At 57.7% G+C, this 13,478-nt stretch overlaps 1 protein-coding gene across 1 annotated transcript in view; it reads right to left on the reverse strand.

Annotated features, from left to right (window-relative positions):
• Positions 1–13,122, reverse strand: part of SYNGAP1 (synaptic Ras GTPase activating protein 1) — a 55,356-nt gene extending 42,234 nt beyond the window's left edge. Inside the window, exons 1-4 of the mRNA XM_058822532.1 lie at positions 13,072–13,122; positions 9,616–9,737; positions 3,830–3,983; positions 3,629–3,727 (exon numbers count right to left, since the gene is read on the reverse strand). Of these exons, the coding sequence (XP_058678515.1) occupies positions 3,629–3,727; positions 3,830–3,983; positions 9,616–9,737; positions 13,072–13,107 (411 nt within the window). The 5' untranslated portion in view covers positions 13,108–13,122. The remainder of the gene's footprint in view (positions 1–3,628; positions 3,728–3,829; positions 3,984–9,615; positions 9,738–13,071) is intronic.
• Between the last annotated feature and the right edge of the window lie 356 nt (positions 13,123–13,478).

Below are 13,478 nucleotides of genomic sequence, written 5' to 3' on the forward strand. Positions count from 1 at the left end.
CCATGTGATCGTTAACACCAGGTGACCATCAATGCCAGCTGGCCATCAATGCCAGGTGACCATCAACATCAAATGACCATCAATGCCAGGTGACCATCCTCACTGCCACCAGGTGACCATCAACACCAGGTGACCATCAACACCAGGTGATCATCCTCACTGACACCAGGTGATCACTAATGCCAGATGACCATCCCCATACTCACCAGCTGATCATTAACACCCCTTTACCCCCTACACCATCTGACCATTTACTCCAGTTGACCACCTACACCACTGACCATCAACACCAGCTGACCATCCCCACACTCACCAGTTGATTGTTAACACCAGTTCACCTTCAACACCAGCTGACCATCAACACCAGCTGGCCATCAACACCAGCTGGCCGTCAACACGAGTTGACCATCCCCATACTCACCAGCTGATCATTAACACAAGTTGACCATTGACACCAGCTGACCACACTCACCACCATTGCTCAACCATCCTCACCCCCACCAGCTGACCATCCACACCAGCTGACCATCAACAGCGGCTGGCCAGGCTCATCACCGTGGCTTGGGCATCCTTAGTCCAGTTGCCTTCAACACCAGCTGACCACTGTCACCAGATGACCACCAACACCAGCTGGCAGCAACACCAGCTGACCATTGACAGCAGATGACCATCAACATCATGACCACCTCTATCCCCTGCTGACTGACCATCAATATCAACTGACCATCAACATCCCCTCCAACTGACCACCCAGATGACCATCAACACTAGTTGACCAGGCTCATGACCATTGCTTGACCATCTCTAGCCCAGCTGACATCAACACCAATGGACCATCCCCATTCCCACCAGGTGACCACCAACACCACTTGACCATTCTCATCCTCACCAGTTGACCATCGAGCACAGGTGACCGTCAAGACCAGTTGACCGGGCTCATCACCACTGCTTGACCATCCTTATCCCCACTGACATCCACACCAGCTGACCATCTTCAACCCCACCAGTTAGCCATCAACACCAGCTGACCATCTTCATCCCCACCAGATGACCATCCACACCAGCTGACCATTTTCAACCCCACCAGTTAACCATCAACACCAAGTGACCATCTTCGTCTCCACCAGTTAGCCATCAACACCAGGCAACCATCGACAACTTCTGACCATAAACACCATAACCACCCCCACCACCGGTTGACCATCGATGTCAGCTGACCATCACACACCACATGACCATCAATAGCAGTTGACCACCTCCATTACCAGTCAACCACTACCACCACCAGTTTACCATCAAACACCAGTTAACCATCGGCACCAGATGACCAACCCCACCAGCTGACCATCAACACCAGCTGACCACCTCCATCAACAATTGATCATCAACATCAGCTGTCCAGTTCCATCACCAGTTGACCATCGACACCATGACCATCCCCATCACTACCTGACCATCCCCACCAGCTGACCATCCAACATCAACTGACCATCTCCACCAGCTGACCATTCCCATGACCAGTTAATCATCAACACCAGCTGACCATTTCCATTCCTACTGCCTCACCATCCTGATGGCCAGTTCATCCCCCCATGACCAGCTCACCAACACCAGCTGACCATCCCAGTCCCACCAGCTGACCATCTCCATGACCAGTTGCCCGCCCCCATGACCCGCTGACTCTCGCCATAACCAGTTGACCATTGAACACCAGTTAACGACCCCCGTCCCCATGACCAGTTGCCCACCCCCTTGACCAGCCACCCACCCTTATGACCAGTTAAATCTCCCCATAACCAGTTGACCATCCAACATCAATTGACCATTGAACGTCATCCCCGCCAGCTGCCCTCTCCCATGACCGGTTGCCCATCCCCATGGACGGTTGACCCTCCCCATAACCAGCTGACCATTGAACACCAATGACCACCCCCATCCCCATGGCCCACTGACTCTCCCCATAACCAGCCGACCATCAAACACCAGTTGACCATCAAACCCCATTGGCCATCCCCATCCCCATGACCAGTTGCCCACCCCCCTGACCAGTTGCCCTCTTCCATGACCAGTTGACCACCCCCATGTCTCATTGACCCTCCCCATAACCAGCCAACCATCAAACACCAGTTGACCATCAAACACCACTGACCACCCCCGTGACCAGTTGCCCTCTTCCATGACCACTTGCCCATCCTCATGACCAGTTGCCCACCCCCATCACCCATGGACTCCCCATACCCAGCTGACCATCAAACTCCACTGACCACCCCTATCTCCATGACCAGTTGCCCACCACCATCACTCATTGACTCTCCCCATAACCAGCTGACCATCAAACACCAGTTAATGAGCCCCACCCCCATGACCAGTTGCCCACCCCCATGACCCATTGCCCACCCCCATGACCAGTTGCCCATCCCCATGAAGAACTGACCATCAAACACCAGTTGACCATCGAACACCAGTTAACAAACCCCATCCCCACCAGTTGCCCATCCCCATGACCCACTGACCCTCCCCATAACCAGTTGACCACCAAACCCCAATGACCACCCCATCCCAACCAGTTACCCATCCCCATGACCCCTTGACCAACCCAATGACCAGTTGCCCATCCCCAATTCCAGTTGCCCACCACCATGACCAGTTGACCATCGAACCCCAGATGACCATCAAACCCCACTGACCACCCACATCCCCACCAGTTGCCCACCCCATGACCAGTTGACCAACCACATGACCCCCTGACCATCCCCATGACCAGCTGACTCTCCCCATAACCAGCTGACCATCAAACACCACTGACCACCCTCATCCCCACTAGCTGCTCATCCCCATGACCAGTTGACCACAACACCAACTGACCATCAAACACCATTGACCACCCCTACCCCCATGACCAGTTGCCCACCCCCATGGCCCATTGACCTCCCCATTACCAGTTGACCATCAAACCCCACTGACCACCCCCATCCCCATGACCAGTTGACCATCAAACACCAGTTAATGACCCCCATCCTCATGACCAGTTGCCCATCCCCATGACTAGTTGTCCATCTCCATGACCCATTGACCAACCCCATGACCAATTGCCAACCCCCATTGACCAGTTGCCCACTCCCATGGCCAGTTGCCCATCCCCACGACCAGCTGACCAACCACATGACCCGCTGATCATCCCCATGACCCGTTGACCAACCCAATGACCCGCTGACCATCGCCATGACCAATTGCCCATTGAACACTAGTTGACCATCAAACTCCAATGACCATCCCCATCCCCACCGGTTGCCCATCCCCATGACCAGCTGACCACTCCCATGGCCAGTTGCCAACCCCCATTGACCAGTTGCCCACTGCCATGACCCGCTGACCATCTCCATGACCAGTTGACCAACCACATGACCCGCTGACCGTCCCCATGACCCGTTGACCACCCCAATGACCAATTACCCATCCCCATGACCAGTTGACCATCCCCATGACCCATTGACTCTCCCCATAACCAGTTGACCGCCAAACCCCACTGACCAACCCCATCCCAACCAGTTGCCCCTCCCCCCTCCCACTAGCCCCTCCCCCCTTCCTTTAGCCCCTCCCCCCAGCCCCTCCCCCTGCTCTCCCCCACCTTGTTGGGCTTCACGGCGCGCTGCAGGTTCTCGATCCATTTGTCCCTCTCGGCCGCCGACCGGCAGGCGAAACATTTGGTGCCCGACGCCGTCGTCACCTGCGGGCACCGCCCCCAGCCCCAGGTGAGCCACGCCCTCCCCGGGGAGGCGCCCCCGGGAGGTTCCGGAAGGTTCCGGAAGGTTCCGGCAGGCGGGCGCACCTCGAAGCAGAACTCCTGGCCCAGGATGCTGCTGTGCACGGCCTTGATGATGGAATCCTCGTCCAGGTTCAGCTCCAGCGCCTCGGCCGCGCTCGAGGGGCTCAGCAGCGACTCGTGCGAGTGCGACTCCTTAAAGCTCTGCATCAGCCGCGCCCTGCCGCGGGAACGCCGGGAATTCGGGGGGATCCGGGGGGCTGGGGGGGTCCGGGGGGGGATCTGGGGCAGTTTTGGGGGGATTTGAGGCCATTTTGGGGAGGTTTGAGGGAATCTGGGGGAGCTCGTGCGAGTGCGACTCCTTAAAGCTCCGCATCAGCCGTGCCCTGCAGCGGGAATTCAGGGAATTCGGGGGGATCCGGGGGGCTGGGGGGGATCTGGGGGGGATTTGGGGGGGATTTGGGGGGGATTTGGGGCAGTTTTGGGGGGATTTGGGGCCATTTTGGGGAAATTTGGGGGAATTTGGGGGGGTTTGTGCGAGTGCGACTCCTTAAAGCTCCGCATCAGCCGTGCCCTGCAGCGGGAATTCAGGGAATTCGGGGGGCTGGGGGGGTCTGGGGGGGTTCTGGGGGGAATTTGGGGCAATTTTGGGGGGGATTTGGGAGAATTTGGGGGAGCGAGTGCGAGTGCGACTCCTTACAGCTCTGCATCAGCCGTGCCCTGCCGCGGGAATGCCGGGAATTCGGGGGGATCCGGGGGGAATGGGGGGGCTGGGGGGGGATTTGGGGCCATTTGGGGCCATTTGGGGAAAATTGGGGCCATTTTGGGGGAATTTGGGGGGGTTTGTGCGAGTGTGACTCCTTAAAGCTCCGCATCAGCCGCACCCTGGAGTGCGGGGATTTGGGAATTTTGGGAATTCGGGCGGCTGGGGGGGGGTCCGGGGGGGGATTTGGAGCCATTTTGGGGGGATTTGGGGAGAATTTGGGCCATTTTGGGGCCATTTGGGGAGACCTGGGGCCATTTTGGGGGGATTTGGGGGTTTGGAGTTTCTGTGAATGCGACCCCTGCATCGGTCGCGCCCTGGATTGCGGGGATTTGGGAATTTCGGGAATTCGGGGGGATCCCGGGGGGGCTGGGGGTTATCTGGGGGGGGGGGGGGGCCTGGGGGGGCATTTGGGGCCATTTTGGGGGGGATTTGGGGCAATTTGGGGACATTTTGGGGGGAATTTGGGGGAATCTGGGGACATTTTGGGGGGGATTTGGGGGAATTTGGGGACATTTTGGGGGGGATTTGGGGGAATCTGGGGACATTTTGGGGGGGATTTGGGGTAATTTGGGGACATTTTGGGGGGGATATGGGGGAATCTGGGGACATTTTGGGGGGGATTTGGGGTAATTTGGGGACATTTTGGGGAGGATTTGGGGTAATTTGGGGACATTTTGGGGGAATTTGGGGACATTTTGGGGGGGGATTTGGGGGAATTTGGGGACATTTTGGGGGGTATTTGGGGTAATTTGGGGACATTTTGGGGAGGATTTGGGGGAATTTGGGGACATTTTGGGGAGGATTTGGGGTAATTTGGGGACATTTTGGGGAGGATTTGGGGGAATCTGGGGACATTTGGGGGAATCTGGGGACATTTTGTGGGGGGATTTGGGGGAATTTGGGGACATTTTGGGGGGGATTTGGGGGAATCTGGGGACATTTTGGGGGGGATTTGGGGGAATCTGGGGACATTTTGGGGGGGATTTGGGGTAATTTGGGGACATTTTGGGGGGGGATTTGGGGGAATCTGGGGACATTTTGGGGGGGATTTGGGGGAATTTGGGGACATTTTGGGGGGTATTTGGGAGAATTTGGGGACATTTTGGGGGGGATTTGGGGGAATCTGGGGACATTTTTGGGGGGGGGGATTTGGGGTAATTTGGGGACATTTTGGGGGGGGATTTGGGGGGATTTTGTGCGAGCGCAACTCTGTAAATCTCTGCATCAGCCAGGCCCTGGATCGCGGGGGTTTGGGATTTTTGGGGAATTTGGGGGGGTCTGGGGGAGCCTAGGGGGGGATTTGAGGGGGGATTTGGGGCCATTTTGGGGGGATTTGGGGCCATTTTGGGGAGATTTGGGGCCATTTGGGGAGGGTCGTGCCAGTGCGACTCTTCAGAGCTCGGCCCTGGATTGGGGGGTTCGGGAATTTCGGGAATTGCGGGGGATTCTGAGGGGGTCTGGGGATTTTGGGGGATTTGGGAATTTTGGGAATTTTGGGAATTCGGGGTTTGGGGAGGGGGATTTTGGGGGGATTTAGGGAGGATTCGGGGGGGGAGAATTGGCAAAGATTGGAGGGGTTGGGAAGAGATTTGGGGAGGGGGATTGGAGGGAATTTGGGGGGATTTTGGCGGGTTTGGGGAGGTTTGGGGGGTTCTGCGTTGTTTGAGGGGATTTTTGGGGGGCTTGAGGGAATTTGGGGAGATCTGAGAGGGTTCGGGGGCATTTGAGGAGATTTTTGGGGAATTGGAGGGGATTTTGGGGAATTTTGGGGGGATTTTGGGGGGGCATCCTGGGAGGGATTTTTGGGGAATTTCGGGGGGACTTTTGGGGAGATTTTCCGGGAATTTCGGGGGGATTTTTGGTGGAATTTTGGGGAGGATTTTCAGGGAATTTGGGGGGGGGGGGGGTTTCGTGGAATTTTGGGGGGGATTTTCAGGGAATTTGGGGGGGGGGATTTTCGTGGAATTTTGGGGGGATTTTTTGGGGGCATCCTGGGAGGGATTTTTGGGGAATTTCGGGGGGACTTTTGGGGAGATTTTCCGGGAATTTTTGGAGGGATTTTGGTGGAATTTTAGGGGGATTTTTGGGGCATATTCATGGAATTTTGGGGGGGATTTTCAGATAATTTTTTGGGGGGGATTTTCGTGGAATTTTGGAGGGATTTTGGGGAATTTTGGGGGGCATCCTGGGAGGGATTTTTGGGGAACTTCGGGGGGAATTTTGGGGAGATTTTCCGGGAATTTTGGGGGGATTTTGGTGGAATTTTGGGGGGATTTTGGGGGAATTTTGGGGAGATTTTCCGGGAATTTTGGGGGGATTTTGGTGGAATTTTGGGGGGATTTTGGGGGAATTTTGGGGGGATTTTTGGTGGAATTTTGGGGGGATTTTTGGTGCATATTTATGGAATTTTGGGGAGATTTTCGTGGAATTTTGGAGGGATTTGGGGGAGATTTTGGGGGGATTTTTGGGGCATATTCATGGAATTTTGGGGGGGATTTTCAGAGCATTTGGGGGGAGATTTTCGTGGAATTTTGGAGGGATTTTGGGGGAATTTTGGGGGGATATTTTGGGGAATTTTGGGGGGTTTTTTATGGAATTTTGGGGGGATTTTTGGGGCATATTCATGGAATTTTGGGGAGATTTTCATGGATTTTTGGGGGGATTTTGGGGGGATTTTGGGCAGTTCCTGGCGGAACTCAGGGCCCCTCCCCCAGTGGGACCCCCAGATCCCCCCGGGGTGCCCCCAGGTGTGCCCAGGTGTGCCCAGGTGTGCCCCAGGTGTTGCCGGTACCTGTCACGCTCGGCGCTGTGGGAGCTGCTGGTCCAGTGCCCCCACATGTCCCCAAATGCCCCCGTGGTGTCCCCAGGTGTGCCCTGGTGTCCCCAGGTGTGTCCGGGTCTCCTAGGTGTGTCCCAGGTGTGTTTGCAGGTGTCCCCAGGTACCCCCAAACTCCCTCAGGTGTGTCCCCAGGTGTGCCCAGGTGACCCCAGGTGTGCCCAGGTATCCCTCAGGTGTGTCCCCAGGTGTGCCCAGGTGACCCCAGGTGTGCCCAGGTATCCCTCAGGTGTGTCCCCAGGTGTGTCCTAGGCGTGCCCAGGTATCCCAAGGTGCCCCCAAACTCCCTCAGGTGTGCCCAGGTGTGTCCCCAGGTGTCCCCAGGTGATCCCAGGTGTGACCCCAGGTGTGCCCAGGTGTGCCCACGGCTGTCCCCAGGTGTGCCCAGGTGTGTCCCCAATCCCCCAGGTGTCCCAGATGTGTCACAGGTGCCCCCAGGTGTGTCCCCAATGGCCCCAGGTGCCCCCAGGTGTATTTACCTGTCATGGTCGGCGCTGCCGAAGCACAGCAGGATCTGCTGGAAGCTGCCCCAGGTGTGACCCCAATGCCCCAGGTGTGCCCAGGTGTGCCCAGGTGTGCCCAGGTGTGTCCCCAGTGCCCCCAGGTGTGCCCAGTTGTATCCCAGGTGTGTCCCCAGGTGTGTCCCCAGGTGTGCCCAGGTGTGTCCCCAGTGCCCCAGGTGTGCCCAGGTGTATCCCAGGTGTGTCCCCAATGCCCCAGGTGTACCCAGGTGTGCCCAGGTGTGTCCCCAATGCCCCCAGGTGTATTTACCTGTTGTAGTTGGTGCTGTTGAAGCACAGCAGGATCTGCAAGAAGCTGCCCCAGGTGTGCCCAGGTGTGTCCCCAATGCCCCAGGTGTATCCCAGGTGTGTCCCCAGGTGTGCCCAGGTGTGCCCAGGTGTATTCCAGGTGTGTCCCCAATGGCCCCAGGTGTGCCCAGGTGTGTCCCAGGTGTGTCCCCAGGTGCCCCCAGGTGTATTTACCTGTCATGGTTGGTGCTGCTGAAGCCGAGCAGGATCTGCCAGAAGCTGCCCCAGGTGTGACCCCAATGCCCCAGGTGTGCCCAGGTGTGCCCAGGTGTACCCCAGGTGTGCCCAGGTGTGTCTCAGGGGTATGAGGCGTACCCCAGGTGTGCCCAGGTGTACCCCAGGTGTGCCCAGGTGCCCCCAGGTGTGCCCAGGTGCCCCCAGGTGTATTTACCTGCTGTAGCCGGCATTGCCAAAGTGCAGCAGGGTCTGACGGAAGCTGCCCCAGGTGTGCCCCAGGTGTGTCCAGGTGTATGATGTGTCCAGGTGTATGATGTGTGCCCCAGGTGTGTCCAGGTGTGCCTCAGGTGTATGATGTGTATCCCAGGTGTATCTCAGGTGTATGATGTGTACCTCAGGTGTGCCCCAGGTGTGTCCAGGTGTATGATGTATACCCCGGGTGTGTCTCAGGTGTGCCTCAGGTGTATGATGTGTACCCCAGGTGTATCTCAGGTGTACCCAGGTGTATCCCCAATGCCCCAGGTGTATCTCAGGTGTACCCATGTGTACCCAGGTGTACTCAGGTGAGCCCAGCTGTCCCCAGGTGTATCCCAGGTGTATGAGGAATGTCCCAGGTGTATCCCAGGTGTATTTACCTGTCGTGGTCGGCGCTGCGGAAGTGGGGCAGGATCTGCCGGAAGCTGCCCCAGGTGTGTGGTGTGTACCTCAGGTGTGCCCAGCTGTACCCAGGTGTATCCCAGGTGCCCCCAGGTGTATCTCAGGTGTGCCCAGGTGTGCCCAGGTGTATCTCAGTTGTGCCCCAGGTGTACCCAACCGTACCCAGGTGTATCCCAGGTGCCCCCAGGTGTATCCCAGCCGTACCCAAGTGTATCTCAGGTGTGCCCAGGTGTGCCCAGCCGTACCCAGGTGTACGAGGTGTGTCTCACCTGTACCCAGGTGTATCCCAGGTGTGTCTCACCTGCGCCCAGGTGTATTTACCTGTCGTGATCTGCCGGAAGCTGCCCCAGGTGTACCCAGGTGTACCCAGGTGTATCCCCAATGCCCCAGGTGTGCCCAGGTGTGCCCAGGTGTATGAGGTGTGTGCCCAGGTGTGTGCCCAGGTGTGTGCCCAGGTGTGTGCCCAGGTGTGTCTCACCTGTCGTGGTCGGCGCTGCAGAAGCGGGGCAGGATCTGCCGGAAGCTGCCCCAGGTGTGCCCAGGTGTGCCCAGGTGTATCCCCAATGCCCCAGGTGTGTGCCCAGGTGTGTGCCCAGGTGTGTCTCACCTGTCGTGGTCGGCGCTGCGGAAGCGGGGCAGGATCTGCCGGAAGCTGCTGGTGCGGTCCAGCTTGGGCTGGCTCTTGGTGCGCTTGATGGAGCTCTTGAGGCGCCGGCTCAGGAAGCCTTGCTGGGGACACCGGGGTCACGGGGTCACTCGGGGGTCACCCGGGGGTCACCCGGGGGTCACCCGGGGGTCACTCGGGGGTCACCCAGGGGTCACCCGGGGGTCAGGGGTCATAGGGGTCACCCAGGGGTCAGGGAGTCTCTTGAGGCGCCGGCTCAGGGGGCCTTGCTGGGGACACCGGGGTCACGGGGTCACATGGAGGTCACAAAGGGGTCATGGGGTCACTCACGGGTCAGGGGTCACCCAGGGGTCACTCAGAGGTCAGGGGCCACAGGGGTCACCCAGGGGTGACGGGGTCACCCGGGGGTCACGCGGGGTCGCCGGGGGTCAGCGGTCAGGCAGGGGTCAGGGGACATTGGGATCATTGGGGGTCAGAGGTCACCGAGGGGTCATTGGGGTCCTTGGGCTCTGGGTGCTCAAGGGGGCATCCGGGGGTCATTGGGGTCAAGAGGTCACCCAGGGGTCACAGGGTCATTGAGGTCAAGGGGGTCACTGAGGGGTCAGGGGTCACCAAAAGGTCACCACGTGGTCATTGGGTCACGGTTTCCATGGGGATGAGCAGCAGTTGCCATGGCAACAAACTACTCGGGACCTGAGTTACCCGGTTACCATGGCAACAGACTGCTCAGGCACAGGGGGACCTGGTTACCATGGCAACAGGTCACACAGGATGTCAGTTACCCGGTTACCATGGCAACGGGTCACACAGGATGTCAGTTACCCGGTTACCATGGCAAGGGCTCAGGCAGGGCCCGGTTGACCCAGTTACCATGGCAACGGGTTATTCCACATCCGGGTCAAAGTGGTTACCATGGTAACGGGTCACTCAGTGTGTGTGCTGCATGGTTACCATGGCAACAGGTCAGTCCGGGTCCAGTTACCTGGTTACCATGGCAATGAATTATTTCAGACCGGGGGGGGGGGGGGGGGTGTGTGTGTGACCTGGTTACCATGGTAACAGGTTATTCTGGGTCACCTGGGTCTGCAATAACCCGTTACCATGGTAACCAGGTTACCTGGATCCTGTCCTGGGGGGGGGGGGGGGGGGGGGGAAGTGTGTGTGGTTACCTGGTTACCATAGCAACGGGTCATTCAGGGCCATGGTTGCCATGGAAACAGGTGAGGTAGGCCCCAGGTTACCCGGTTACCATGGTAACAGGTACCACAGGGCCACGGTTGCCATGGTGATGGGCAGCGAAGCATCGCGGTTCCTGAGCACGGAGACCACAGGGGTCACGGTAACCATGGCAACGGGGAGGCAATGGGTCACCGTTACCATGGGAATTGGTACGATCATGGTAACCATGGCAACGGGGATGGGCTGGACCAGGGTAACCATGGCAACAGGCAGGACCACAACAACCATGACAACAGGGATGTGCCAGGCCACGGTAACCATGGCAACAATGGGGGTGCAGTAACCATGGCAACGTGTGTGAGGGGTAACCATGGCAACAGGTGTGCAATGAGGTAGCCATGGCAACAGGCAGGACCATAACAACCACAATGACAGGGATGTGCTGGGCCATGGTAACCATGGCAACAGTTGCCTGGGTACCTCAGTAACCACGGCAACGAGTGATGGAGGACCGCAGTAACCATGGCAACAGGTGTGTGATGAAGTAACTATGGCAACAGGTGTTGCGGTACTGTGGCAATGCAGAAACAGGGACCAGGGTAACCATGGCAACGGGTGACAGAGAACACAGTAACCATGGCAACGAGTGTGTCATGGAGTAACCATGGCAACAGGTGACGCATGATTGCGGTAACCATGGCAACACAGAACAGGGACCAGGGTTACCATGGCAATGGCTGAGTGCCTGTGTAAACGTGTAAACGGGGGATGGGCACTTGGTAACCATGGCAACGAGTGTGTGATTGGGGGGGGGGGCACTGTGGTAACCATGGCAACATGGAAAGAGGGACCATGGTAACCGTGGCAACGCGTGATGGAGGATCACAGTGACCATGGCAACAGGTGATTCACGACTGTGGTAACCACGGTAACATAGAAACAGGGACCAGGGTAACCATGGCAACGGGTGACAGGGAACACGGTAACCATGGCAACGGCTGAGAACCAGTGTAAGTACGGCAACAGGGGCTGTGTACTCGGTAACCATGGTAATGGGTGTGTGATGGGGTAACCATGGCAACGGGCACGTGGGGACAGCGGTAACCATGGCAGCGCGGAAATGGGATGGTAACCATGGCAATGTGTGATGGAGGACCATGGCAACAGGCATGTGATGGGGTAACCATGGCAACGGTGTGTGTGATGGGGTGACCATGGTAACCATGGCAATGTGTGATGGAGGACAACAGTAACCATGGCAATGGGTGGTGGTGGGTAACCATGGTAACACGGGAACAGGGACCAGGGTAGCCATGGCAACAGCTGAGCACCAGTGTAAGTGTGGCAACAGGGGCTGGGCAATTGGTAACCATGGAAACGGGTGTGTGACGGTGTAACCACGGCAATGGGTGTGGAATGGGGTAACCGTGGCAACGGGTGGGTTGGGACTAACCACGGTAACCATGGCAACGGATGACAATCGTAACCATGGCAACGGGGGGTGCACAGGACCATCGTAACTATGGCAACAGATGATCAGTGACAATGCCATGATAACCATGGCAACGGGCACGTGGGGGACCACAGTAACCAAAGCAACGGAATGACGGGGGGAGGGTGGTACCATGGTAACCATGGCAACGGATGATAGATGGGAAGAGTAACCATGGCAATGGATGATGGGTTTTACGCTGGTAACCAATGGGAGGTGGGGGGAACATGGTAACCATGGCAACGGATGATGGGTGACAACAGTAACCATGGCAATGGATTATAGATGACAACGGTAACCACGGCAACAGATTATAGATGACAATGGTAACCATGGATATGGACGATCGATGACAACTGTAACCATGGCAACGGATGACAATGGCAACCATAGCAACACATGATGGGAGGGATCACGGTATCCACAGTGATGGTCGGGCCGCAGTTGCCATGGCAACAGTCAGGCCGTGGTTGCCATGGTGATGGTAAGGCTGCGGTTGCCACGGTGATGCCACAGTTGCGATGGTGACAGTCAGGCTGTGGTTGCCATGGTGCCGGTCAGGCTGAAGTTGCCGCGGCAATGGGTGACGGTCAGGCCATGGTCACCATGGTGACCGGTCGCTGTTGCCATGGCAACAGTCAGGCTGCAGTCGCCACGGTGACGTTCAGGCCACGGTTGCCATGGTAACAGGTCACCATTGCCATAGTGACAGGCCGCGGCTGCCACGGCGACGGTCAGGCCGCGGTTGCCATGGCGCCGGCGCTCACCGAGGGCCGGAAGGGCGGCGCGGGCGGCGCGTCCATGTTGATGCTGAACTGCTTCCCCCCGGGAACGCTCTTCCTGCGGGAGCGGCCGCCGTGGTAATCTGGGAGTGGGGCAGGGGGGGAATAATGGGGGTCAGGGAGCCCCAAAACCCGGGGGGAGAGAAAATCACACCCCAAAACCCAGACCCCAAAATCACACCCCAAAACCCAGGGGGAAAACCCAAAATCCCACCCCAAAACCCAGACCCCAAAATCCCACTCCAAAATGCAGCAGGACCCCAAAACCCACCCCAAAACCCAGGGGGAGAACCCAAAATCCCACCCCAAAACCCAGACCCCAAAATTACACCCCAAAACCCGGGGGGAGCCCTGAAACCCAGACCCCAAAATCCAGGGCAGAACCCAAAACA

The sequence above is a fragment of the Ammospiza caudacuta genome, chromosome 33 (genome assembly GCF_027887145.1).
Source record: "Ammospiza caudacuta isolate bAmmCau1 chromosome 33, bAmmCau1.pri, whole genome shotgun sequence".
Classification (NCBI taxonomy): domain Eukaryota; kingdom Metazoa; phylum Chordata; class Aves; order Passeriformes; family Passerellidae; genus Ammospiza; species Ammospiza caudacuta.